Source organism: Enhydra lutris, unplaced genomic scaffold, assembly GCF_002288905.1.
Source record: "Enhydra lutris kenyoni isolate GAN:26980312 unplaced genomic scaffold, ASM228890v2 scaffoldscaffold77, whole genome shotgun sequence".
Classification (NCBI taxonomy): Eukaryota; Metazoa; Chordata; class Mammalia; order Carnivora; family Mustelidae; genus Enhydra; species Enhydra lutris.
The window spans coordinates 3,217,622-3,243,837 of NW_019154161.1; the positions used below are offsets into that span (position 1 = coordinate 3,217,622).

A 26,216-nucleotide genomic window follows, 5' to 3' on the forward strand; every position below is an offset into this window, starting at 1 on the left:
GGCCATGCTATCTGGTGAGCGGAAGGAGGGCGGAAGCCCCCGCTTCGGGAAGCTCCATCTCCCCGTGGGCCTGTGGATCAATTCCCCCAGGAAGCAGCTGGCCAAGCTGGGACGTCGCTGGCCCAGCGCTGCCTCTGTTAAGTGAGTTCCCACCCCACCCCCCTTGAGACTCCTTCCCCTGCCCCATCTGCTTCCCATTTGTCCCCGTTTATGACCCAGTCTCTGTGCCGGGTAATGCCAGGGGCCGCAAGGATTGGCTTCCAGTTCTTGTCCTGAACGGCAAGTGAGCTGGCAGGCAGGAGGAGACCGTGGGCCACAGCGCTCTCAGGCCCAGGGTTGGGAGTGCTGGGGCTGGAGATGGAGTTAGGCTGGATGGACAGGGGGATGTGGACACAGGGATTTGGTTCACCTTCCTTCCTCCCCTCCCTGCTTCTTGGAATTTCCTTCTGGGGGACTTGCTTTTTATTTATGTATTTATCTCTCTCTTTGCTTCTGGCCTCTGCCCAACCTCATCTCTGTTGCTACCCCCCCCCCCCCCCCCAATCTCTCACCCTTCTGTGGGTACCTTGTCTCCCATCTTCTTCGCTCTCTGGGGCTCCGTCCCTCTTTTTCTCTGGGTTTCTGTTGCCCTTTCTCTGCTTCCCTGTTCCCTCTCAATGGGTCTCTGGCCACCCCCACCCCGCCCCCACCGCCGCCATCCCTTCCTCCCTGGGTCTCTGTCCCCTCTGTCTGGATCTTTGCCCACCTCTCTCCTTCTCTACCATCTACTCCCTTCTCTGCCTGTCTTTCTGGGTCTTTCTCCCGCCTCTCCACTCCCCGGCGGGCTCCCAGGTCGTCTTCTTCGGACACGGGAAGCCGCAGCAGCGAGCCGCTGCCCCCGCCGCCGCCGCACGTGGAGTTGCGGCGAGTGGGCGCGGTTAAGGCGGCCGGGGGAGCCTCGGGGAGTCGCGCCAAGCGCATCTCCCAGCTCTTTCGGGGCTCGGGGACCGGGGCCACGGGGTCCGGCGGCGCGGGAGGCCCCGCGACTCCAGGGGGTGCCCAGCGCTGGGCCAGCGAAAAGAAACTGCCGGAGCTGTCAGCCGGCGTGGCCCCCGAGCCCCCGCTGGCCACGCGCGCCACGGCGCCCCCGGGGGTCCTCAAGATCTTCGGCGCCGGGCTGGCGTCGGGAGCCAACTACAAGAGCGTGCTGGCCACCGCGCGCTCCACGGCACGTGAGCTGGTGGCCGAGGCGCTGGAGCGCTACGGGCTGGCGGGCAGCCCCGCCGGCAGCCCGGGCGAGAGCAGCTGCGTGGACGCCTTCGCGCTGTGCGACGCGCTGGGCCGGCCGGCGGCGGGCGACGTGGGCAGCGGCGACTGGCGGGCGGAGCACCTGCGCGTGTTGGGCGACTCGGAGCGTCCGCTGCTGGTGCAGGAGCTGTGGCGAGCGCGGCCCGGTTGGGCGCGGCGTTTCGAGCTGCGCGGCCGCGAGGAGGCGCGCCGCCTGGAGCAGGAGGCCTTCGGGGCGGCGGACAGCGATGGTGAGCCGCCAGCCGGATTCTGGGGGCGGGGCTTTGCGGGCTGGGGCGGGGCCTGCCATGGAGACGGGGCCTGCGGGAGGTGGGGCGGGGACGGGGGCGGGGACGGGGGGGCAGGATCGGGGCGGGACTGGAGGGACGAGTCGTAGGCTGGAGGCGGGACTCGCGGGAGAGAAGAGGACTGGGAGTGACCTATAGCACCGGGTCTCGTGGAGAGTGGGGCTGGGGCCAGACCCAGCTCAGCAAGAGGGGCCAGGCCAGAGGTTTTGGCAGAGCTGGTGGGCGGGGCCTGCGGAACAGAGGTGTTGAGTGTCAGCCTGGCCTCTGGCAGGAAGACTCTCAGAGCAATAGGTTGAAGGGGTTCATGAGGGACCAGGCCCGTGTAGATTAAGCGTATAAGGGGAAGGGACTTGGGAAGTGAAGAAATGGACTGCTTGATCTGGACCTAGAGTAGGGCGGAGCCTCAGGGGAGCTGGCCTTGGAGCAGGTGCCCTAGGCTCGGTGGACTGCAGAGTGTGAATGGGAGACTTGAGGGTGGCTCAAGGGAAATGAAGAGAGAGAATGTTTGTAGAGGCCGAGGAAGGTCATGCTTACATGCCGGCCCAGTCTCGGAGAAGGCCGGGCCTGGAACAGGAGGTGATGCCTTGGGTGGAACAGGGCACGCGGAGCCGGGCCTGGCAGGGATGGGGTCTGGCTCAGGGCCACGGGCCGCTCAGGGAGCCTTCTACAGCTTTTCTGTTTCTGAGTCTCCCTTTGAGAGATAAAGTGGTGTAGTAGTTATACGCATGAGCTTTGAACTCTGGCTTGGATTCCAATCTATCCTTTGCCAGTTAAACTGAGCGAAACCCTAGGCGAAGGTGAGATGAGATCATGTATAACAGGGCTTTAGCACAAGACTTGGCACATAGTAGTTGCTTAATAAAGAATGGCGATTATAACCATCGCTCTCTCCCCCCAACTCCCAAAAGCATTCGTTGAGCGCCTACTGTGGGCCACACATTATTTAGGGCCGTGGGGGAATGCAGTGAGCACATGACAGGTGAAGACCCCACCCTGCTATGTTTTACAGCCTGGTGAGAACACATCAGTTCACTCCTTGGGCCCGGTGTGGTGCAGCAGTGCCCCGCACGTAGTAGGTGCCCCCTCCCCCTCAAAAAACAGTTGAAAGAATGAATTTCTGAGCTGAAAACTGCAAGGTGGGTAGGAGTCAGGCAGAAAGTGTGTTCCAGGCACAGGGACCTGCATATCAAAAACCTAAATGTGGGAAGCCGCCTCGTTTCTCTGTAAATTCTTTGTCTCTTTACAATCTGCCTCTTTCCAGTCTCAGCCTCATCCCTCCGTGTCTCTCGGCAGGCACGGGCGCCCCCTCGTGGCGGCCACAAAAGAACCGCTCCCGGGCGGCGTCCGGCGGGGCGGCGCTAGCCAGTCCCGGCCCGGGGTCGGGGTCAGGGCCCCCGGCTGGGTCCGGGGGCAAAGAGCGCTCGGAAAACCTGTCCCTGCGGCGCAGCGTGTCGGAGCTCAGCCTGCAGGGGCGGCGGCGGCGGCAGCAGGAGCGCCGGCAGCAGGCACTTAGCATGGCCCCGGGGGCAGCGGACGCCCAGATCGGACCCGCAGACCCTAGCGACTTCGATCAGTTGACCCAGTGCCTCATCCAGGCCCCCAGCAACCGTCCCTACTTCCTGCTGCTCCAGGGCTACCAGGACGCCCAGGTAAGCGCAGCCTATCCTACTGGGAGAGACCTACGCTCTACCCTTCCGTGGCAGGGAGACAAAATTACAACTCCCAGAATTCCTTGGGTCTTGGTAGTCTCAGGTATGCCCCAGTAAGGTTCCAGGGTAGGAGAAGTCATTGTTAGAGATGGGGCATGGAGGGCCGGCGGAAGGTGGTAGTGGTGGGGGTTGATGGCTGAAAAGATCTGGATGGAAGAACAAGTAGCCAATGGCTCATTTCATGCCAAACCGAGGGAAAGCACTGTCTTTGCGGGGGAGGGGTTGTGAGAGTCTATTGTAGAAAAGGGATCTCCTTGTAAGGTTCTGTTTCTTGATGAGGAGTAATGGAAGTGTCTGTCTTGTTTGGGAAGAAGATAATTTGATGGATGGATGGAATCTTGTTCTGGATAAGCCTGCATTTTTTGGGAAGGAGTGGACTAATCCATTCTTTAAAGGTGCTGGTTTACACTAAAACGATCTGACTATTGTTGATGGGGGTAGGTGATACTCATACTTCTATTTTATATATTTGGGTGACAATAGAACTTGCTTGAGTGTTAGGAAGCAGAGGGGGAGAAAGGATTAGGAGTTAGTAGAAAATTATTAGTGGGTTACTGGGAAATTATTTCATTAATAGAAACAATGTATTATTGGAAATACTCACTTTTGTGCAGGTGATGATTGGGAGAATCATTTTCATGATGTTGTTCAACTTTGGGTAACAGCCAAGTGGTACAAGCCACGTTCAACAGGTGCTTCTGGGAATCAGTGGGAAGGGCCACGGGTGGAACTTAGTGATTAGTCCCATTTTTACTGTCATAGAGAGTGATCAATCGGGTTAGGTGGCCTGGCTTTATAATTGAGTGAATGAGGAAGACTATTTAGAGAAGGGCTCGCTTAGAAGAATTCATTCTTCCTTGTTGGGGCAAGAAGATGGGGCAAGTTCATTATAGGGAGGAGTTTGCATATATTACAACAGCCTATTTCTCCAGACAAGTTTGGAGAATAGGAGGGTCTATTTTGGGAAGATACTCAAATCGGAAGGATCTGTTCTGGGAGTATAGGGGAGTCTGTTATTGGAAGAGGGGAAAACATTGGAAGCATTCATTCTTTTGAGCGAGGTTCATGAGAAATTCCTTTTTAAGAAAGAAGCTTCATTGGAAGTCTTCCTTCCTTGGGATCAGGAGTAAGAGGTGAATCGCTCATAGAGGGGAATTTATCTGCACTCATGTAGTCACGAGTGGCCATCTTTGGAATCCTCTATCATGGGAATGAGGGTAGTAGACAAGTCCATTGTAGTACTATGTCTCTTTGGAAGTGAGTCCAGCATGGGTTGGGGAAAAATGAGAGTTCATTGTAGAAAGGGGAGTCTCCCCAGAGTGCCTACTCGTGGGGTGGAGAAAATGGAACAAAACCTTTGTTCGAAGGGGGAATCTCTTTAGAGATATCTATCCCTTGTTTTGGAAATATTCAGAGAAGCTGTTATTGGAAGGAGAAATGTCTTTGGTAGTCTCCGTCATGGGGTTCCTAAAAGAAAGATTTCCTTGGAAAGTTCCATTCTTTGTAATAGGATAGTCCATTTTAGTAGTGGGGTGTGGTATTCTTGGAAGCACCTGTTCTTTGAGCTGGATGTTGTGGGACAAGTATACTGTGGGAACGGATTGCCTTGTAAGGGTCCGTTCAGAGGAGGTGAGAAGATGGGAGAGTCTACTGGACAAAGGCTTCCTGGAAAGCATCAACAATTTGAGGGAGGGGAATTCTAGAGTCCCTATAAAGAAAGGGGTTTCCTTATAAGCAGCTGGTCTTCAAGATGAGTGTTAGGGGGCAGTCTGTCACAGGAAGTGCCTTTGAGAAGTCCACTCATGCATGCTTGGGTGGAGGTAATTGGTGAGTCCTTGACATCCCAGGAGATCTTGGAAGTGTTCATTCTAAGGAAGGTGGTTGATGGGCGAGTTGAGTGTGACAAAGGGTCCTCCTTGCAAGTGTCCATTTCTCCTGGAGCTGTCCCTCCTGTATCTTCCTTTTCCCTCCAGGACTTCGTGGTATATGTGATGACGCGGGAGCAGCATGTCTTTGGCCGGGGCGGGAACTCCTCGGCCCGCGGGGGGTCCCCGGCCCCATATGTGGACACCTTTCTCAATGCCCCTGACATCCTGCCGCGGCACTGCACTGTGCGAGCGGGCCCTGAGCCCCCGGCCATGGTGCGCCCATCCCGGGGTGCCCCAGTCACGCACAACGGGTGCCTCCTGCTGCGGGAGGCGGAGCTGCACCCTGGCGATCTGCTGGGGCTGGGCGAGCATTTCCTCTTCATGTACAAGGACCCCCGCTCTGGAGGCTCGGGGCCGGCGCGGCCGCCCTGGCTGCCCGCCCGCCCTGGGGCCGCCCCGCCGGGTCCCGGCTGGGCCTTCTCTTGCCGCCTATGCGGCCGGGGTCTGCAGGAGCGGGGCGAGGCGCTGGCGGCCTACTTAGACGGCCGCGAGCCGGTGCTGCGCTTCCGGCCGCGCGAGGAAGAGGCGCTCCTGGGCGAGATTGTGCGCGCTGCGGCTGCGGGCGCTGGGGACCTGCCACCGCTCGGGCCCGCCACGCTGCTGGCGCTGTGCGTGCAGCATTCAGCCCGGGAACTGGAGCTGGGCCACCTCCCACGCCTGCTGGGCCGCCTGGCCCGTTTAATCAAGGAGGCTGTCTGGGTGAGTGCCTTCCGCCACCGTCGGCGCTCCAGGTTCTTTCCCCAGCCATGCCTCCTCTCCACCTTCCAGCCATGTGGGCGGGCTGAAACCACTCCTTCCAGGATGCTCCGCGGGGGGGGGGGGGGGGGGGGGGGGGGGCTATTATGCAAGGGGGCTCACGGGGATGCTGGGAGCTGTGGCTTCATCCACGGTGCTAGAAGAGAAGGCAGGTGAAATACCACCTTTGCACCTGTGGGATAACGGGAGAAATCATTCTGGGAGATCGGGCGAGATCCCGCTGGATGAGAAGTCGAGAGAGAACATTGTGGGAGGTGAGGCCGGCAGCCTCTTGGGCGGGGGGCTTTGAGTAGTCGCGGTCCAGACCATTCTTGGAGGGGAGGAAGAACAAATTTGTCCGACTTACAGATGGAAGTGCCTGGGAGAAATCATCCAGAATGGGGTTTCCATTCCCACTGAGTTCCATGGTTCCATCCAATGGGTTCCAGCCCACTGAGCTAGGGCTCATTAGAAGCTTAAGGAAGTGTTTTGGTTGGGGGGGGCGGGGGCGGGGTAAGAAGATACTATTTGAGCGGACCTGAGGGCGACAGAGCACTCACAATCATAAGGGTTTGTGTTTTAAAAGGTAAGAAGAGGAGAGACCATTCTGATGCTTGAGGGTTAGAGCCCATTTGAGTGGGGAGAGTCTCTGTCAAAAAGGTGCTTCTAGGGGCGCCTGGGTGGTTCAGTGGGTTAAGCCTCTGCCTTCGGCTCAGGTCATGATCCCAGGGTCCTGGGGTCAAGCCCCGCATCAGGCTCTCCGCTCAGCAGGGAGCCTGCTTCCCCCTCTCTCTCTGCCTGCCTCTCTGCCTGCTTGTGATCTCTCTCTGTCAGATAAAAAAATAAAATCTTTAAAAAAAAAAAAAGGTGCTTCTAGAAACACCAGGGTATTAACTCGTAGGCCTCTCCCCACCCCACCCCCTCCCAACCTTGACTCTGATCTTTCTGTTCTACAGGAAAAGATTAAGGAAATTGGAGACCGTCAGCCGGAGAAGTAAGAGAAGTTCTGGGGAGAAGGAACTAAAGGGATGCAGGGGTCGGGGTTTGCAGCGGGGGCTCTTTCACTCCATTCCTGGCTTAGTGCAGCTTTTTGCTCTTCCTCACCACTCAACTTTTCCAGCCCTGAAATGAGGATTGGTCTTGGTCCCCAATTAGACCCCGGGGTCTAATTTCGGGGTTTGGACACTACGGTGGGGATTGGACAAAGATCACAGGTCCTTTTCTCCTTCCCCAGCCACCCGGAGGGAGTCCCCGAGGTGCCCTTGACTCCCGAGGCTGTGTCCGTGGAGCTGCGGCCGCTCATGCTATGGATGGCCAACACCACGGAGCTGCTGAGCTTTGTGCAGGAGAAGGTGCTGGAGATGGAGAAGGAGGCTGACCAGGAGGGTGAGCTCTGACCCAAGCCCAAGCCTGTCCAAGCCCCCTGTTATTCTTGCTGCTTGGGAACTTGGGCTCCTGCCTGTCAGCCTCCGGTTCTCTCTCTCACCCCCAGGTCTGTCCTCAGACCCACAGCTCTGCAATGACTTGGAATTATGTGATGAGGCCATGGCCCTCCTGGACGAGGTCATCATGTGTACCTTCCAGCAGTCTGTCTACTACCTCACCAAGGTTGGTCTCCTCCCCTGCTTCCTGTCTGACATAATCTCATTTCCGGTTGGAATTATGTCGGATCGCTCCTATGTCACTTCCCGTTTGACCTTGTAAGAGTCCCTGCTTCTCTGACATCACTTCCCATTCACCGAAGCACTTTGCTGTTCTGGTACCACTTCCTGTTTGAGCCTACATCACTTCCTGTCTTTCCGGCTTCTCTTCCTGTCTCTGCAACGATCCCCTCTTGACTGCCTAACTTTATTACCTATGGTTCTATCACCATTTTCACTTTTTTAAGCTCCTGTTTTCTAAGTCCACTGGTAAATTTAATAGGTGATCGATCAATAGGTAGATGATAGGACTCAAACAGTGCCGGACCCTGTCATTTAAATGAAAGGTCCTACTGAATCCGGCCTCACTTCCAGTGTTTGTTGACTTACTTCCTGCAGCTCTGAATTCACTCCCTTTTCCGAGCCACAGAGCTTCTCCCTGGAGTGCTAGTCCTGCAGGACTTTGCCCCAGTCCCCCACCACCCTTGACCTTAAGATGGTGTCTTGGAATTCTTGGGTTTCAGGCTTCTGGTGGGCCTGAGTCCCTATCTGTAACAGTAAAGGAGATCTTTGGGGAGAGTCCTTCTGTTCCTTAAGCAGCCTTGATTGGTGAAGCCCGTTCCTCCAACGCTTCGCCTCCTGTCCATCCCTGCCAAGTGTAGCTTTATTTCTTCTTTGCCTCTGACCTCATTTCCTGTCCTTAGCCTGATCTCACTTTCCACTGGCTCACTGCCATGCAACCCCCACTTCTTGACTCTTCATTCTTTTTCTTTCCTTCGGGAACTCTGGGCTGTCTCTGTTGAGAATTACAAGTCCTATGAGGTACGAGAGGTGGTCTTAAAATTCCCAAGAAACTCCGGGAGGCTTTCTTAAGACTTGAGGTGTCCTTGGCCTGATGAATGCTAGATGCCTGTCTGGAAAGTAGGGATTTGCTCACAAAGAACCTTTAGCGTGTTGCAGGTAGAATGGACTAGAATTCCCAGAAGCTCTGTCACCCTGAAACTTCCAGGAAGTGCAGTCCAATCACTTGTTTTCATCTCTGTGTGTTCTTAGACTCTGTATTCAACCCTGCCGGCTCTCCTGGATAGTAACCCTTTCACAGCTGGGGCAGAGCTGCCAGGGCCTGGCGCAGACCTGGGGGCCATGCCTCCAGGCTTGAGACCTACCCTGGGCGTGTTCCAGGCGGCCCTGGAACTGACCAGCCAGTGTGAGCTGCACCCGGACCTTGTGTCTCAGACTTTCGGTTACTTGTTCTTCTTCTCCAATGCATCCCTTCTCAACTCGCTGATGGAACGAGGTGAGGGTTGGACTGGGGAAGGGGTGGGGAGTAAAGCATGGGAACCTCTGAGACCCATCAAATCGGACGCCACGCCCCAGGATCCAGCCTTATGTTTAGGGACTCTGGAGAGCGAGCTCCAGATCCCAAGCTGAAGGATAGGAAGGATCTGGGAGGTGGGAGGGCCAGGTCCACACACAACCATTGCCTTTCATACTCTTCCCCACAGGTCAAGGTCGACCCTTCTATCAATGGTCCCGAGCCGTCCAAATCCGAACGAACTTGGACCTCGTCTTGGACTGGCTGCAGGGGGCTGGGCTGGGTGACATCGCCACTGAATTCTTCCGGAAACTCTCGATAGCTGTGAACCTCCTTTGCGTGCCCCGCACCTCCCTTCTCAAGGTGACTGCTGATCTGACCTCTCGGTTCCTCCACCCCACTCAGCCATCATCTGTTTTCAGCTCACCCTTGGATCTCCCCTTGGACTTTGTGTTATCCCTGGTCCCAGCTCTGACACTGTGGGTGATGCATCGACAGTAGAAGGAAATCAGCCACAAGTGTCCCAACTGCATCTGAATCCCATGGGACTTACTAATGCTAGTTTCCAAGGCCCCCCACACTCAGACGTGCTGATTCAGAAGGTCTGCTCTGAGACCAAGGAATGTGATAGTTAAATCATGCATGGAACATAAAAGACACACCAGACACTGTCTAGCGCTTCACACCGAATGTTGACTAAGCCTCATGAAATAGGTTATTAACTGACAATTCATTTCAGACGAGGAAACTGAGAATCAGGTAGAATAAGTGACTTGATTTCATTTATTTATATTTACCAAACTTTAACAGACCATTCGATAAGCACCAGGCAGTGTCCGAAGCACTTTGCAATCTTGCCTTATTGAATCCTCGGAACCACCCCGTTAGATAGTCGCTATTCCTGCCCACACCCAATTGACAAATGTAGAAAGTGAGGTACAGTGACTTGCCAGAAGGTAATGAGTAGTCAAAGTGGGATTTTTGGACCCAGGCAATCTGGGTCCCCAGCGTTTGGGTTTTACCCCAGTGATGATTCCGATGTCATCTCAGTTGGGTGTAGAAATATTCAGATACAAAAAGCAGCCACAGTACAGTAATGAAGGCTTCGGTACATGTCATCAGCTTCAGTAATACAAACTAATGGCCAATTTTGTTCTTCTCCACCCTCCCCACCAACGCCTACATCCTCATCTATGCAGAAGCAAATCACTTAAAAAAAAAAAAGATTTTATTTATTTATTTGACAGAGAAAGAGAGAGGAAGCACAAGCACACAGCAGGGGGAGCTGCAGGCAGAGGGAGAGGGAGAAGCAGGTTCCCCCCTGAGCCAGGAGCCCAATGCGGGGCTTGATCCCAGGACCCTGGGACCTTGACTTGAACAGACAACAGACCTGAGCCACTCAGGCGCCCCAAATCACATTTTATTTAAAGTGCCCTTTCCCACTGAAACTTTGGCTGACAGCCTGGCCTCACAGTGTCTGGAAGATATCACACAGACACCACAATCTACCCACCACATTCATGCCCTTTATGGAGGGCCTTCCATTTTAGGATTTCTCAGCTGCCCAATAATGACCATAGGTTTCTCACCTGATCTTCCCACCAGGCTTCATGGAGCAGCCTACGAACTGACCACCCCACACTGACCCCTGCTCAGCTCCACCATCTGCTCAGCCACTACCAGCTGGGTCCTGGCCGTGGGCCACCACCTGCCTGGGACCCTCCCACTGCAGAGCGAGATGCTGTGGACACAGGTGAGGAGAGATGGGGACAGAGGCACTGGAGCTGTCAGCGTTTTTGTTTTTTTTTGTTTTTGGTTTTTTTTTTTTCCCCTTGGTCTCAGGACCCAGGAATCCATAGCGCCAGCCCCTTCCTCCTTCTGGCCCAGGATTCTGGACCCTTAACCCTCTCCTCCATCAAGACTTAAGTGATAGACCCCAGCACCCTCCTCCCCCAGGGTATATAAGTTCAACCCCTAGATCCTTTTTTCCCCAGGGTTCAGGGCCCCAGCCTCTTCCCCCGACAACCTTCCCTCCTCACCCAGGAGTTCAGGTTCCAGTCCCCTCCATTCTAAGGAATCCGTAAAACTAAGTTCCCAGACCTTCCTTCCTTATGCATCTAAGAACCCAATACCTCGTCCGTTTCCCGAGCAACGGTGGCCTTTCTCTGAAACTACAACTCCCATGATGCTTGAGGACTCCCGAGAGTCCTGATTGCGTGGATCCAGCTCTAGGAATTGCTGGGGTTTCGAAGTTTTTCCTTCCTTCGGGCGTGACGCAGCCTCTCCCCAACACTGCTGCCCCACGCCCATTTTCAGAGTTTGACTCCGTCTTCTTCGGTCTCTTAGGGGACATCTTCGAAAGCTTCTCTTCCCATCCTCCCCTCATCCTGCCCTTGGGCAGCTCGCGCCTGCGCCTCACGGGTCCTGTGACGGACGACGCCCTACACCGTGAACTGCGCAGGCTCCGCCGCCTCCTCTGGGATCTTGAGCAGCAGGAACTGCCGGCCAATCACCGCCACGGACCTCCCGTGGCCACGCCTCCTTGAAAGCCAATAACAAACGAGCGCGCGAACCTTGAAAAATTCTTCAGCTGCTACTACCCGGAGCCCGCCTGAGCTAAGAGCTCTCTGGGAGTTGTAGTTCTTTCCCCGCGTGGGATGCCGGGAGTTTGAGTTTTCGGGTAGTAGAGGTTGGGACAATGGGAAGATGGGCTTGGGATGTGAGCGCAAGGAGCAATAAAGGTATCTGTGGTATTGGCAACGCCTCACTTGTAAGACTCGGGAACGCTGGTGATGATGATTTTCTGCGGATTAGAGCACCAGGGTCATCGACTAGAGTGTTGGGTTCTTGCCGAGTCCGAGGAAGTATTTATAGCCTCGGCCTCAGCTTGCCCTGCTGTGTGTAATCCAAACCCGGAGCCCTGGGGCCTCCCACGCATTTCAGGACAGAGCTCTAAGCTTGGTCTGCCAGATATCAGGCCCTCAGTCCTGCCGGAGGGAACCAGACTTCTCTCCCTCCGACCTCAAAGCCCTCTTCTCCCTCAGACCCGGGAGTCTGGGTTCCCAGCCCCCACCTGGACATTTCTGCCTGTCGGACACACTGCCGAATCCCAACACCTCTCGTCCTTGTGCTGGCATCCCTCCTTCCTCACATCCGGAAGTTCGGGCCCCCACCCAACTCCTCTCTCAGACCCGGGACTCCAGGTCCCCAGCCCCCTCCTCCCTCGGATCCAGGAGTTCGGGGCTCCAGTTTGAACTTTCCACTCCCCTAAATCCGACTCCTGCTGCTGCGTCAAGGAAAAAATAAGCGACAGGTGGCACCTGCCCGCAGGCCTGGGTCGCGACCACCTGCTCCCGCTGCTCAACCGGCGCCCCTCTCCAGGCACCTGCTTCTGTCAGTCCGCCCGCCGCTGCCCCGCCCGACCCCGCAGCCCCAGGACGCGGAGGAGGAGCGACCCAGGGAACCCCGACGTTCGCCCCGCCCCAGTCCCTCCCAGCCCGTGCTCCCGCCCCTTCTCAGGGTCCCAGGCGGGTCTCCTGTCTCCCGCACCCCGCCCCGCCCCATTCCACAGGCTCCTGGCACGCCCTAGAAAGGGGTGTCCTAGGCGGTCCCAGGCTGGTGGGGCAGACCCTGCGGCCTGCAGCCTAGACCGGGGGACTCAACCCGCTCCAGAGCACTGCTGCGCTGAGCTCACCTGGTGAGAAGCCCCTGGGATGGGGGTGAGGGGATCCCACCTTAACTCTTCTGTCACCTCTCTGGTCCCAGTCCCTTCCTCACAGACCATGGTGGCTGACACCCACCCACGCAGGTGGCAAAGACCCTTCCCATTCCGCAGGAACGTACCAGGTCCCTTTCCCTTCTTGATCAAGGATGTTGGATTCTAGTACCTTCAGAATATTGAGCTGTCCCTTCACCCCGTGGGTGAAGGGTCTCCCTTCATAGATCCCAGTATTTCCTCCCCCAGGCTCCAGGAATTGGGGCCCTCAACGAGGATTCCGGGCTCCCAGGCCCTCCTCCCCCAAGTTCTGACTCAAGGCCTCTCCTATCCCTAAGACCCCAAGGCCCTTTCCCTGCTGTCTTCACATGGAGGGACAGCCTCCTGACCTCCACTCTGACCCTCCTCCCATGGGGGCCCTGTACTCCCCTCAGTCCAGGTCCCCATCACAGACTTGGCAATGACTCTCGCGACTTCCTCTCAGCGCTCCCAAATCATTCGTTCCAAGTTCAGATCTGGTGAGATCCTTCTCTCTATGCATACAGGGAAGGGGTCTTCTGGGTCCTGGGACTGAAATACTCCTGGGGAATGTGTGTGGTAGGAGAGGCGGGAGGGGGGCCGTGGGACCCACAAGGCGGGTGTTTTCTGGGCAAAAGGTCACTTGTGTATAAAGGAGGCCCAAGCAAAGGGGCTGAGTTTTGGGGGCTCAAGGAGGGTGCAAATGGCCAACGCGATGTTCCTGTAAACAGTGAGGAGTGGGTGGCTAGGGGCGGGTTTGCAGATCAGGTATTGTAAAGGAGCAGGGGCTTAAATCGACATGCATGCAAAGAGGAGGAGTGCACAGAGTGGGGACTTTGGAGTGGGCAGTGTGGGAGTGTTGCTGAGGGGACAGTGCACTGTAGTAAACCTTGAGTGTGCCAAGGTTGTATTTTAGGTCCCAATGCAGACTGGAAGCGTGCAAGGGAGTGTGGCACTGGATGTCAGTTCCTCAGTAGGCCAAGGGCATACGAGCATGCAAATGGATATGCTGGGTGGGTACAAAGACACCAGTCCCCAAAGTACAAGGAGTGTGCCAGACAGTGCGCGTGCAATGTGCCCAGAGAGACCCCTGCTCCAGAACCGGAAGCCAAATCCTGAAAGTGCAAAGAGGTGTCAGTAAGGCTGGGTGGGTACCAAGGCAGAGTGAGCCAAGGAGGAAGTATATCAAAGGGTGCAAGTGCCCCAAAGTGGCTCGGGTCCCAGACCAGAGCCCAGGGAGATGTGTGTGCAGAGGGAGTGAGTGTGGGGAGGCCCCAGGGCTACACAGAAGGAAGCAGGCTTGTGCAAACGGGAGCGCATGGACGAGAAGAGGTGAGGTGCCCACAGGTCGGGCTGCCAAGATGGCGAACATGCCTTGGGTGGGGGTGGGCACATGCTCACGAAGGGGGCAGGTGGAGCTGGGGGCAGGGCTGGCTCCTGGTTCCAGAACAGCTCTGGCAGGGAGCAGGGAGCAGGCGGGAGGCCCGGGAGAGGGAACAGGCTGCCGGCCCACCCGCCTGCATGGGGTGTGTAAGGGGGCTGGGCATGCAGGTCCTGCCAGCTGTAGCTCACACGGCCCGCCAGCCCAGGCTCCTGGACACTCCCTTCCCGCCTTTCTCCTCCCACCCCCTCCTCCCTCCATAGTCCTCCAGCTTCGGATCCACAGATGGTATCAGGACCCAAGTAAGTGTGGGCCCTGAGAGGGAGGGGATGGATGGATGGAGGCCCACCACCGGCGGGGGGGGGGTGGGGGACGCCCGGGAGTGCAGCTGCCAGATGTCAGGCACTGATTCCCGAGCCGCAGCTCCTATACCAGGGATACCCCTAAGTCTGATCCTGTCCCTTCCCGAGGACCCCAAAGTACAGGTTCCTGGCTCCCCCACCCCCCTCATAGCTCTGCTTCCTTCTCTATGACTTTTCCCACTCTGACGATATGCATGAGTCCAGATCCCGTTTCTTTGGAGAGGACAGGCATCCCAGACTCCACATTTGGCACGCACTCGAATCTCAGAATGTGGCTTTCGGCTTCTCCCGAGTGCTGGCCCCACAGCTCCTCCAGCAAAAACCCCAAAATCTGTTGATCCTCAGCCACCACACCCCTTAGTGACTGAGGACATGATTCCTGCCTTTCTGGAGAATATAAAATTCTGGAACCTCTGCCCTGAGATCCAGGAGTCTGGGCACCCACCTCCTAATGCTGGGTTTCCCTCCCACATTGGGGGGGGGAGTTGGCGGGGTGAGGAGAGGATGGGGGGGTGGCTGAGGCCTCCAGGGCCCTCCTTTCCACACAGTGTTCTCCCTCCCTGCCCGGCTTCCTGTCTACAGGCCTTTCCGGGTCCTTCACTGCCTCTCCGGTCTTGGATCCAGATCCCTGGGTCTCAGCCACAGACCCCGCTCTGGCTCCCCGAGCTCCAGCCCCAGTCTCCCCCAAGGGCCCCACCCCTTTCCTCTTCAGCCCTGGGGACCTGCTTCTTGAATCAGAATACCGCCCTTGGAGGTCCCTGAAGGTGAGTCTCCAATGAGTGAGGAGAAGTACCCCGGAGAGTCTAGCTAGCATTGGTCGTCCTTGCCGTTGCCCTCTTGGCTTCTTTCTGGTGATGCCAAGCCGACGCCATGCTTTGCATGGCTCTCTGAGGCAGGACATGGGGCCAGAGCTGAAGCATATGACATCACACCCACTTTTTCAGGAGTCCCCCAAGATCTCCCAACATTGGAGAGAGCCCAAGCCAAAGGGGAACTTGACCTACCACCAGTACATGCCCCCCGGGCGGAGACAGGGGTCCAGGGTAAACCCCCAGGCCAAAGGGTTGGCCCTGGGTCCCCTAGGACCACCTCTATGGGAAGGGACAAAGTCACAGCAGCCACCTCCCAGGTATGATCCCTGATTTTGTTCTCTGGGGGAAAATTCAGGCTCCCCATCCTCCTCCCTCAAACCCAGAGTCCTCCTCCCTCAAACCCAGAGCAGGGGAGTCCAGCCCCCAAACCCTTTCTCCCCTAAGATTCGAAAGTCCAAGTTCCCAGTCCCTCTTCCTTCAGTTCCCCGGGAGTCCTGGCTTCAAACCCAAGAGATTGCCCACGCACAGGAATTAGCCTCTCTCTCTCTCTCTCTCTCTCTTTTTAAGATTTTATTTATTTATTTGACAGAGAGAGAGATCACAAGTAGGCAGAGAGTCAGGCAGAGAGAGAGAGAGGGGGAAGCAGGCTCCCCGCTCAGCAGGGATGCTGAGGCAGATGTGGGGCTCGATCCCAGGACCCCGAGACCACGACCTGAGCCGAAGGCAGTGGCTTAATCCACTGAACCACCCAGGTGCCCCAGGAATTAGCCTCTCTTTCCTCTTCACAAGCCCCTGCCTTTGAGGACCCTGGAATGCCCCGTCTCTCTCCACCCCCTTTAACCTCTGATTCCCCCCTCACGACTACTACGCCAGGATGAAGCCCACTGCCCTCACTCCCTCCCCACCTGGAGTCCCCAGCCCCTTGCCCCCTCCACACAAGTTGGAACTTCAGACCCTTAAGCTGGAGGAGCTGACGGTGAGTGTGGGGAATAACTTCCCAGGCTGGCCCTCTCCCTCGGTGGGTACCCACAGGTCTAACCCCGCAGCCTCTGCCCCATCGGAGACCCAGGAGCCTGGATGCCCAGTCCCTGGTTTCCAAATGTCAGCCCCAGCTCCCGCCTGCGCCCCGGAGCCCTCCCAGCAAGGCCTCTTCCGCCCCCCCCCACCCCAGGTCTCAGAGCTCCGGCAACAGCTGCGCCTTCGGGGCCTCCCTGTGTCGGGGACTAAGTCGATGCTCCTGGAGCGCATGCGCAGCGGCGCCCTGCCCCGCGAGCGGCCGAAGCCGCGGCGCGAGGACGGTCCAGCTGGTGCTCCCTGGCCGCGCCTCAGGCCCAAGGCTCTGGGAGCCGTCCGGAGGCAGGGCTCGGTGAGGGCGGGGCTACGCGCGTATGGACCAGTGAGGAAAGACAAAGCGGGACGGGGCGGGAAGTCGATAGAAGGATAGCCAATGAGGTGCGGGGGGGCGTGGCTAAGAGCCAAATGGGAGGATCATAAGGAAAGAGAACCCAATGAAAGAATACGGGGCGATGCCGGAGGGGGGCGGTCGACCAGCGAGCGGAGGGCCCGGAGGAGACCAGGGGGTGGAGCCACAGCTGCGAATGGGTGGGGTTGCTCCCGGTGGGCGTGTCTTATGGGAACTCTTTGCGGTTCTAGCTCAAGCCAAGCGCAAACTCTCACGCTCCGCCTCCTGCACGTGCCACGGAAACCCCTGCTACCGCTGAGGGTCCGACTCCCGCTCCGGCTCCGGCCTCGGCTCGGGCTCCGGCTCCGGCTCCGCTTCCGGCTGCGGCTCCGGCTGCGGCTCTAGCACCGACTCCTCCCGCCGCACTGCCCACAGCGGCCCTGACGCTGGAGGAGGAGCTGCAGGAAGCCATCCGCAGGGCGCAGGTGAGCGGGAGCGGGCCAGGGGTCTCGGTCAGGATGGGGCGGGATCCCGGGCTCACGCCGCTTCTGCCCATCCGCAGTTGCTTCCGAACCGGGGCATTGATGACATCCTGGAGGATCAGGTGGAGCCTGAGGGTAAGAGTCGAACTCCTAGATTTGGGGGAGGAGGAGGCTGAGGTTCTGGAGTCCTAGTGCACGGAAGGAAGGAGTTAGGGTCTGGAGTCCTGGGTTCTAGGGACGAGTGGGCTGGGGACTTGGATTTCCGGAAACAAGTGGGGTCCGGATCTCTACCTTCCTAAGCTCACACTCCATCCCTTCTCCTGCAGACCCGCTGCCCCCCATCCCCTTGGACTTCCCTGGCTCCTTCGACGTGCTGTCCTCCTCCCCGGATTCTGAAGACCTCTCATCTGTCTTCTCTTCCTCGCTCCCGTCCCCCACAAACTCCCCGTGCCCCTCTCCCAGGGGCCCCACAGACTCCTTGGACTGGCTGGAGGCTCTGAGTGGGGGTCCCCTGCTAGGCTGTGGCCCCCCAGCCCCCAGCATCTTCTCTGCTGATTTATCTGACTCCAGTGGAACCCGGCTGTGGGACCTGCTGGCGGATCCATGGTGATGGGTGCTGTGGTTTCCAGGGATGGAGAACTAGTGGGGATGGGAAGGTCACTAAGACAGACTCTCAAAGGAGGGGGTCGGACAACCGGCAGAGCCCCTCCCACCACAGACACAGAATCAGAGCCACCTCTCATCCTCACCGGGCGCCCCCCAACCGCTGCTGACATGCTAACCGCCTGACCTTCCCCTGCCTGACCTCCATGTGATCCCCTCCATGGTTGTGTGGTTGGGGCCGGGACGCGTCATTTGCTGCTGGCCGGAGCAAACAAGCTGCCTGCTGCTTCCTTCAGAGACCTCCCGGATGTTTTTGTTCCCTACTTCTCCCCTCCCCTAGTGCTGCCAACTAGATGGGAGTCTGGAAGGTGGTCTGTATTTTTTGGGTGCAGGAGAGAAGGCTCACTCACAATTTCATGGGTTGACCAGTTCAGCAAGGTGATTCTCCAGCATCGTATGACTAGGGCTGCAGTCGCGTAGGGTCCAGGAGGGCTGGACCGTTCAAGATGGCTCAGACGTGGCTGGCTCCTTGGCAGGAATGGCTGGTGGGCTGGAGCCAGCTGGGCTGTGGTCTCTCCGACAGGGTAGCTGGGTTCCCTACACAGTAGCTCAGGGTCCTCCAAAGCAAGCATTACTCAAGGTGGGAGCAGAAGCTGCCAGTGTCATAAAGACCGAGCTTGGGACTGGTCCAGTGTCACGTTCACTACACTCCATTGGCTAATGCAAGTTGGGCTGGCGGGATATGCGAGGGGGGGCTACACAGATGTATGCGTCTTGGAGGCATGGTCATTGGGGACCATATTTGGTCCCCTACACCCCTCTGGTCAGTTTGAGACCGTGGGTCATGAGGAGAGGGTGGGGCGTAGACTGCTGGGCACCTTGAACCCCAGGGCATTCCTGGGAGGAAGGTCACAGAGGAAGCCCTTAGCAGCAAAATCTTGTAAAATGTACGTTTTATTATTATTCAGGTGTGGGGAAGCCAATGGATCGGAATGACCGCCATGGAAAAGATCCTTGGTTGGGGCTCCTGGGTGACTCAGTCGGTTTGGTGGCAGACTCTAGATCTCAGCTCAGGTCTCGATCTCAGGGTCGTGAGTTCAAGCTCTGCATTGGGCTCCATGCTGGATGTGGAGCCTACTTTAAAAAAAAAAAAAAAAAAAAAAGGATAGTTTGTTATTCTCACAGATCCCCAAAGAAGGGGGTGTGGAAGCCATGCATGGCCACATGGGGAGGTGCCACTGTTGGTCAGGAGGCGAGAGGGGGAGAGGGGAGCCCAGAGCAAGAGCCTTTGTTGTGGTTTCCCGGCAAAAGAACAGAGGAGACAGGGTAAGCTGGCTTAAGATTGTCTAGTGTGCATGATTTCAGCTGGCTCAGGGGTGTAGGGACCATCCCTAGTTGTCTGGAATGTGGTCCTGGGGTGATGAAGCAGAGTAATCATGGTCCAGAGTACAGGAGCTCATAAAGGAAGTGGTTGGGGGTCTGGGCTCTGGATTGGTTGATTTGCACATGCAAATCACGCTCCTGGGAGAGTCCTTTATTATCCCTGGAATAGACTAGCCCTGGGAAGGGCCATCCCTCCAGATGTCAAAGCACCAGAAATATGGGAAATAAAAAGCCATAATGAATGCAAGAGAGCACACAGAGGATGGGGGGGCTGGGTGCCCAGAGTCAGGAAGAGGGATCTAGGTCTGAGGGGAACTGTGCCCTCAGAGTTGGAAAAACAGAGCCTCAGTCTCTGCTCTGGTGAAGCTCGAACATTTGCACAGAGAAAATTCCAGCGCTGGGTGACAGGTACTTTCACGGCGGTGGGGCCATGACTCCTAGAAAGTACCAGAAGCTGTGGGGAACTGGGAGGGTGGTCAGAGGAACGGCCTGGGGAACCTTGTGAGGCCAGGGCTGCTGGAACAAAAGGGAGGTGGCGTGGCTGCCGTGGCTGCCTCAGAATTTGGGGCTGGAGGCAGCTGGGCAGCTGGGCACCTTCCTATCAGGCTGAAAATTGTTGGTAAAGGGGCGCCATCAGCGCTGGAAAGATCAGGAAGGGGTGTGGTGGGGCTTCTGTCTGTCTCCATCTTGACCTGACTCTGAGCTTGTGACTCTGTCCCCCTGTCTCCTGTGTCCAGGGGAGGAGGGCAGCTCCAGAGGGAGTCGGGGCAAGGGGTGGTGGCTAAGGAATTTTCCAGTAGGGGGAGATTTGAAAGATGTGCACAGGCTTGGGTACAGGGTACATGTTTGAAGCCAGCACTGGAGAGGACGTGGCCTCTATACTCCCCACCACCTGTCACCCAACCCTTCACACATTCCGGTTGTTCCTTCTCGTGCCCCGGGGAGAGGACTGCACTACACCCCAGGGCTGGACCGAAGGGGGACACAGGAAGATGGGGAGCACCACATTGCCGTCCCATGAGCTCAGTGGACACATGAAAAAGACCAAGAATATATTTGAAAAATGACCAAAATTATCAATTTCCTTTCTTTCTTTTTTTTTTTTTTAAGATTGTATTTATTTACTTGAGAGAGAGAGAGCGAGCATAGAAGGAGAGGGAGAAGCAGGCTCCCCACCGAGCAGGGAGCCCAACGCGGGGTTCGATCCCAGAACTGCAGGATCACGACCCCAGCCAAAAGCAGCCGCTTAACCCACTGAGCCACCCAGGAGCCCCTATCCATTTGTCTTACAGACATAATCTCCAGAAGGACACATTGAGGAGACTGGAGAATATACTCATTTTTCTCTTTCTCTTCCTCCCCTGCCCCTCCCCATTTCTCCCTCCACCCCTGTCTCTCCCTCCCTCCTCAGTCTATGTTATCTTGCACCCCGCTCTGCTGCTGCTCCCAATCGCTGATTTCCATTCCATTATTTTCCCTCTCTGCACCTCCAGGGTGTCGCCCCCCCCTAGCATCCAACTCCACCAGACATCCCAAGACAATCCCCCATCCACCATCATCGAGTGCAGCCCCATTACAGAGTGTGAATTTTCCCGGGGGAAACACCCCCAGGGACAGATGACACAGGGGCTGGTGCCATGGCAACCGAGAGTCTCCTCTCCCAGTCCAGATCGAGCTGGGTGGACGCATCTCTCCATCACTCTCCATGGCCTAGGGTGACCCATTTAACCTCCCTGGGCCTTAGTTTTCTCATCTTGAAAATGGGGACAAGAGCAATAGTACCTTCTCCACACGGTCGGCTGAGGATTGAATGAGTTCATGTGTGCAGAGCGTTTAGAACTGCACCTGGCATGGGACACCCTCATGAGGCATCAGCTGTTGTCACCGCCCCCCTGGGGTGGATTGCCTTCCATTCCTCTATCACATGGCTGCCCCCACGGGGGCCATGCACGAGGCTTCACCTGCCTTGATGTCGTCCCCTTTTTCATCCCCAGTCTGTTGGGCTGTTACCTCTTCTGAACCTCAAGTCTTGTTTATCCCTTGGGGTGGGTGATAGGGAACTTCCAGACCCCAGACAGCCTGGTGGTGAGGACCCCAGAGCCAGGGTAGGGACGGAGCAGGTGGCTGAACTGGGGGGGAAAATAGGCAAATGGGAGTCTTGAGCCTGCACTCCCTGGGGGGACAGGCCTCTCTCCTCCCCTTGGGATCTGGAAACCAAATTTGGAGCCAACCCTGTGTGCAGACTTTGAGCCCAGCCCCTGCCTGGTGGGGGACCCCAGAAAAGCCCATTCTCCTCTGTGCCCTCATAGAAGACCTCACTCCTATGTATTTTCCCAAGAGATATGATAACATGCCTACACAAAGATATATGGGCCAATGTTCATGAGAGTATAGCCCCAAACTGGAAATCACCCGAGTATCCATCGAATGGAGGAACAGATCAAAAGCCTGTGAAAAGACGGTGAATGATTGAAACTTGCGAGAACGTGAATGAATCTCAGATACATGATGTTAGACATGCCTGGGTGTCTAGACACATCGGGCTCCCCACTCAGTGGGGAGTCTGCTTCTCCCTCTCCCTCTGCTACTCCCCCTGCTTGTGCTCTCTCTTGCTCTGCTCTAATAAATAAAATCTTAAAAAAAAAATTAAAAAGGACACAGTCCTATTGGATTAGGGCCCCCCTAATGATCTTGACTACATTTTCAAAAAACCCTATTTCTGAATAAGTTGCATTGACAGGTCCTGGGGCTCAGGCCTTCAACATAATCCCTTCTGGGAGGCAAAATTCAGTTCCTAACAGGGGCAGCTCTAAGCAGACAAACCAGCCTCGGGTTCTTTTCTTTTCTTTTATTTTTTTCTTTAAAGCTTTTATTTATTCATTTGGCAGAGACATCACAAGTAGGCAGAGAGAGAGGGGGAAGCAGGCTCCCCGCTGAGCAGAGAGCCCAATGCGGGGCTCGATCCCAGGACCCTGAGATCATGACCTGAGCCGAAGGTAGAGGCTTAACCCACTGAGCCACCCAGGTGCCACTAGCCTCAGGTTCTTTAGGAAATATTACTGCCTTCTCCCAGCCCAGGGCCCTGCTGGCTTATAGTATATAACAATGTATGTTTCAGATCATCTGAAGCATACAGACCAGATTAGCTTTACTCTGCAATTGATTAAAAAAAATCTGGAGAATGGGGATGGTATGACGTCCTAGAGGGTGCAAGATATAGGAGACAGACGATACTGTTATGTTCCCGGGACCCCAGATAAAATTCGGGACTAGATTATGAATCAGGTGTCTTGAGAGCCTGCAGTTAAGAGCCAGGAATCGGATGTGGGCTGTCTAGGAAGATGTCCATATTATTCTGCTCAGGTCATGATCTCATGATCATGATCTTTTTTTTTTTTTTTTTTAAAGATTTTATTTATTTATTTGACAGAGAGAAAGATCACAAGTAGGCAGAGAGGCAGGCAGAGAGAGAGGGGGAAGCAGGCTCCCTGCTGAGCAGAGAGCCCGATGTGGGGCTCGATCCCAGGACCTGAGATCATGACCTGAGCTGAAGGCAGAGGCTTAACCCACTGAGCCACCCAGGCGCCCCTCATGATCATGATCTTAAGTTGTACCACAGTTACTGGTTTTTGGGAAGTTGTGTATTGGTTAAGAAACTGGGCGCCTGGCTGGCTCAGCTAGTACAGCGTGCGACTCTTGATCTGGTGGTCATGAGTTCGAGCCCTACACTGGGTATAGAGGCTACTTTATTATTTTAAAAAATATTTATTTATTTGACAGAGAACAATCAAGGGGAGTGGTAGGCAGAGGGAGAGGGAGAAGTAGGCTCCCCATTGAGCAGGTAGTCCAGTGTGGGGATCCTGGGATCATGACCTAGGCCAAAGGCAGACAGTTAACTCACTGAGCTACTAGAGGTCACTTAAAAAAATAAAATAAAATGAAGGGGTGCCTGGGTGGCTCAGTCATTAAGCGTCTGCCTTTGGCTCAGGTCATGGTCCTAGGGTCCTGGGGTCCTGGGATCGAGCCCTGTGTCGGGCTCCCTGCTCAGCGGGAAGCCTGCTTCTCCCTCTCCCACTCCCTCTGCTTGTGTTCCCTCTCTCTGTCAAATAAGTAAACAAAAATCTTAAAAAAAAAAAAAAAGGAAATCCCCCTGAGGGGGGAATCATTAAAAAGAAAGAAACCTTTGCCCACCTCAGGGTCATGAAGATTTTCCTCCCATGTTTTATTCTAAAAGCTTTATGCTGGGGTGCCTGGGTGGCTCAGTGGGTTAAGCCTCTGCCTTCGGCTCAGGTCATGATCTCAGGGTCCTGGGATGGAGCCCCATATCAGGCTCTGCTCAGCAGGGAGCCTGCTTCCCCCCCATCCCCCGCCTGCCTCTCTGCCTGCTTGTGATCTCTTTCTGTCAAATAGGCAAAATAAAATAAAAGCTTTATGCTTTTACCTTTCACATTTTAGTCTGTGATCCATCCTGAATTAGTGTTTGTGAATCGTGGGAGGAAGGGGTCAAGTTCACCTTTTCTGTGTGGATGTTGGATCGCTTCCATTTATTGATGAGGTCTTTCATCCTTCGCCTAAACTGCACTGATGCCTTTATCATAAATCAAGGACCATGGATGTGTGTGGTCTATTTCTGGACTCTGCTGGACTCCATCTATCTTTTTTTTTTTTAAAGATTTTATTTATTTATTTGACAGAGAGACAGAGATCACAAGTAGGCAGAGAGGCAGGCAGGGAGAGAGGGGGAAGCAGGCTCCCTGCTAAGCAGAAAACCTGATGCGGGGCTCGATCCCAGGACCCTGAGATCATGACCTGGGCCGAAGGCAGAGGCTTTATCTTTAAAAAAAAAAAGATTTTATTTATTTATTTATTTATTTATTAAAGGATTTTTTATTTATTTGACAGAGAGAGATCACAAGTAGGCAGAGAGGGAGAGAGAGAGAGAGGGAGCAGGAAGCAGGCTCCCTGCCTAGCAGAGAGCCCGATGCAGGACTCGATCCCAGGACCCTGGGATCATGACCTGAGCCGAAGGCAGAGGCTTTAACCCAGGAGCCCCGCTCTGTCTATCTTTTATGCCAGTACAACTTTGTCAAGGTAACTTTAGCTTTATGGTGAATTTGGAAATCTGGTCATCTCATGGGTCTCTTCGCCTCACTTCCACCATGACCTCACTGGTCCACCATCATTGCTTGCTGGTAGTGAAAATCAAACCCATTCTTCAAGGCATATCTTCAATATAGTCTTCACATCGTAGCTTTCTTGGCATTGTGATACAGAATTACACACACACACACACACACACACACACACACACACACACTTTTTTTTTTAAGTAGGCTTGAACTCATGACCCTAAGATCAAGAGTTGCACGCTCTACCAACTGAGCCAGCCAGGCACCCCTTAGTATGCTTTGAAAGAGACTTTTGTAGGTGTCCAGGCAAAGGTGGTGGTGACTTGATAGAGTGGTGATGGTAGAGGAAGGAAAGGTCCAAATCAGGATATATTTTGAAGGGAAAGCCAGCAGAACTTGCCAGTGGATGGAATGTAAGAGCAAGAATCTAGAGTGAGTTAAGTTTTTAGTGGAAGTGAATGGATAGTGCCACTTACTGAGATGGGGATGGGCGGGGGAAGCTCTGGGTGGTTAGAGTTACGGGGAGATGGTGTCGTGACCATCTTTGGAAATGACTGCCAATCATGATGTTGTTTTAACTCAGGACCATGAATATGTGTCCCCCAATACATTTAAAATGTACATTAAAAGAGAGAATGCCAAATGCATAGACAAAATAATTAAGGATTTATTTATTTTTGAAATAGCAAACCCTGGTCCAGCAACCATCACCCCATTCCAGCTGTATAAAATCACATGGGGGGCACCTGACTGGCTCAGTGGGTACAACATTGACCCTTGTTCTCGGGGTCATGAGTTCATGAGTTCATGTTGGGCATGGAGCCTACTTAAAAAAATAAAATAAAAAAAAACAAATAGAAAATCTAAATTCGGACCAGAAATTTGAATGAGTTAAATAGAGTTACTGAGGCAGAGACCTATCAGCACAATGGGTACTGTGGCACCATTCTGTGGGTACTAAGCCAACAGGAAAGGGCTCCAAGAGAACCATGTGGAGAGACTGTGGGGCCTGCAAGATGTGAGGTGGCTGTCAGAGCGCAAATACTCTGCGGTACGAGGATGGGTCGTTCTTGACATTGGGTGTGACCGCTTGACTGGCTTCAGCCACTGAAACATGAGTGGCAAACTTTTTTTTCTCCCATATGCTCAATTTCGGAGCATCTTCCCAATCCTTATGTTCTTTCTTACATTTTTTTTAGTTTTTTTCTTAATTAATTGATTATTTATTTGAGAGAGAGTGCGAGCACTGAGGGAGAAGGAGAAGCAGAGTCCCTGCCAAGCAGAGAACCCGATGTGGGGCTTGATCCCAGGACCCTGAGATCATGACTGGAGCAGAAGGCAGACACTTAACCGGCTGAGCCACCCAGCCGCCCTTGAAATGAGACCTCCTTGGCCCACCACCACTTTTTGCTAGGACTGTTACAGTAGCCTTCTCCCTGGTCTTCACGCCTCTCTCACCCCTACAGCCCTTCCTCCACACAGCAAATCAGATTGTGTTACTCCCCTGATAAGCATCCTCTGATGGCTTCCCCTTGGTCTTAGAATAAAACCCAAAGTCCTTGCCATGGTCCACAGGGCCTTTCATGGTCGACCCTGATAACTTCTCTCCTACCTCTTGTCTCCATGTGTTCCAGACACACTGGCCTGGTTCCGCTCTCATGTATAACTAGATTCCCCCTGCCACAGGGCCTTTGCACGTGGGATCTCAAGTCAGGTAGGGACATTCAAGTTTTGCCCAGATCATGCCCAAGTCACAAAAGTGTCTGCAGATAAAGAGAATCATCGATTTAGTTTCTCTCTGGCTATATCACAAATGACTCCAAAACTTCACAGCATTGAACAATTGTATTGTTATGCTCACAGACTCTGTGAATCAGGAATTGAGATAGGGCTGCTCTCTGCGACACATTGTCAGGAGCCTCAGCTGGTTGCTAGGCTGACTTGAACGACTCGTGGCAGCACATCTGATGCCCACCCTGAACTCGGAAGTTGACCTCAGCTAAGACTGCTGATTGGAGCACCCACCCG

The 26,216-nt window shown here is 55.0% G+C and overlaps 2 protein-coding genes across 5 annotated transcripts; both read left to right on the forward strand.

Annotated features, from left to right (window-relative positions):
- Positions 1-4: 4 nt before the first annotated feature.
- Positions 5-11,661, forward strand: LOC111160664 (Ras interacting protein 1). 2 transcript variants are annotated; one of them, XM_022523921.1, is made up of 11 exons: positions 5-141; positions 832-1,517; positions 2,868-3,223; positions 5,257-5,910; positions 6,903-6,940; positions 7,181-7,332; positions 7,439-7,554; positions 8,640-8,883; positions 9,092-9,264; positions 10,507-10,654; positions 11,248-11,661. In XM_022523921.1, the coding sequence occupies exons 1-11, from the start codon at positions 5-7 to the stop codon at positions 11,445-11,447; spliced, it is 2,904 nt and encodes a 967-aa protein (XP_022379629.1). In that variant the 3' UTR covers positions 11,448-11,661. The 2 variants fall into 2 exon arrangements, with proteins under 2 accessions (XP_022379629.1, XP_022379630.1); XM_022523922.1 differs by having other exon boundaries at positions 7,451-7,554.
- Positions 11,662-13,076: 1,415 nt separating this feature from the next.
- LOC111160797 (MEF2 activating motif and SAP domain containing transcriptional regulator) lies at positions 13,077-17,855 on the forward strand. Of its 3 annotated transcripts, none has more exons than XM_022524147.1 (9): positions 13,077-13,134; positions 14,279-14,317; positions 14,960-15,141; positions 15,322-15,506; positions 16,063-16,165; positions 16,361-16,555; positions 16,843-17,076; positions 17,154-17,208; positions 17,400-17,855. In XM_022524147.1, exons 1-9 carry the CDS (start codon positions 13,077-13,079, stop codon positions 17,681-17,683), a joined length of 1,335 nt encoding a protein of 444 aa, XP_022379855.1. In that variant the 3' UTR covers positions 17,684-17,855. The 3 variants fall into 3 exon arrangements, with proteins under 3 accessions (XP_022379855.1, XP_022379856.1, XP_022379857.1); XM_022524148.1 differs by having other exon boundaries at positions 14,990-15,141; XM_022524149.1 differs by lacking the exons at positions 13,077-13,134; positions 14,279-14,317; positions 14,960-15,141; positions 16,361-16,555 and having other exon boundaries at positions 15,391-15,506.
- The last annotated feature ends 8,361 nt before the right edge of the window (positions 17,856-26,216 follow it).

Coding starts and splice junctions, on each gene's coding strand:
- LOC111160664 (XM_022523921.1), top strand. CDS start 5: ATGCTATCTGGTGAGCGGAAGGAGGGCGGAAGCCCCCGCTTCGGGAAG. Junction 7,333..7,438: donor GAAGGAGGCTGACCAGGAGG/GTGAGCTCTGAC, acceptor TCTCACCCCCAG/GTCTGTCCTCAGACCCACAG. Junction 9,265..10,506: donor CCCGCACCTCCCTTCTCAAG/GTGACTGCTGAT, acceptor TCTTCCCACCAG/GCTTCATGGAGCAGCCTACG.
- LOC111160797 (XM_022524147.1), top strand. CDS start 13,077: ATGACTCTCGCGACTTCCTCTCAGCGCTCCCAAATCATTCGTTCCAAG. Junction 15,142..15,321: donor GCCCTTGGAGGTCCCTGAAG/GTGAGTCTCCAA, acceptor CCACTTTTTCAG/GAGTCCCCCAAGATCTCCCA. Junction 17,209..17,399: donor GGATCAGGTGGAGCCTGAGG/GTAAGAGTCGAA, acceptor CTTCTCCTGCAG/ACCCGCTGCCCCCCATCCCC.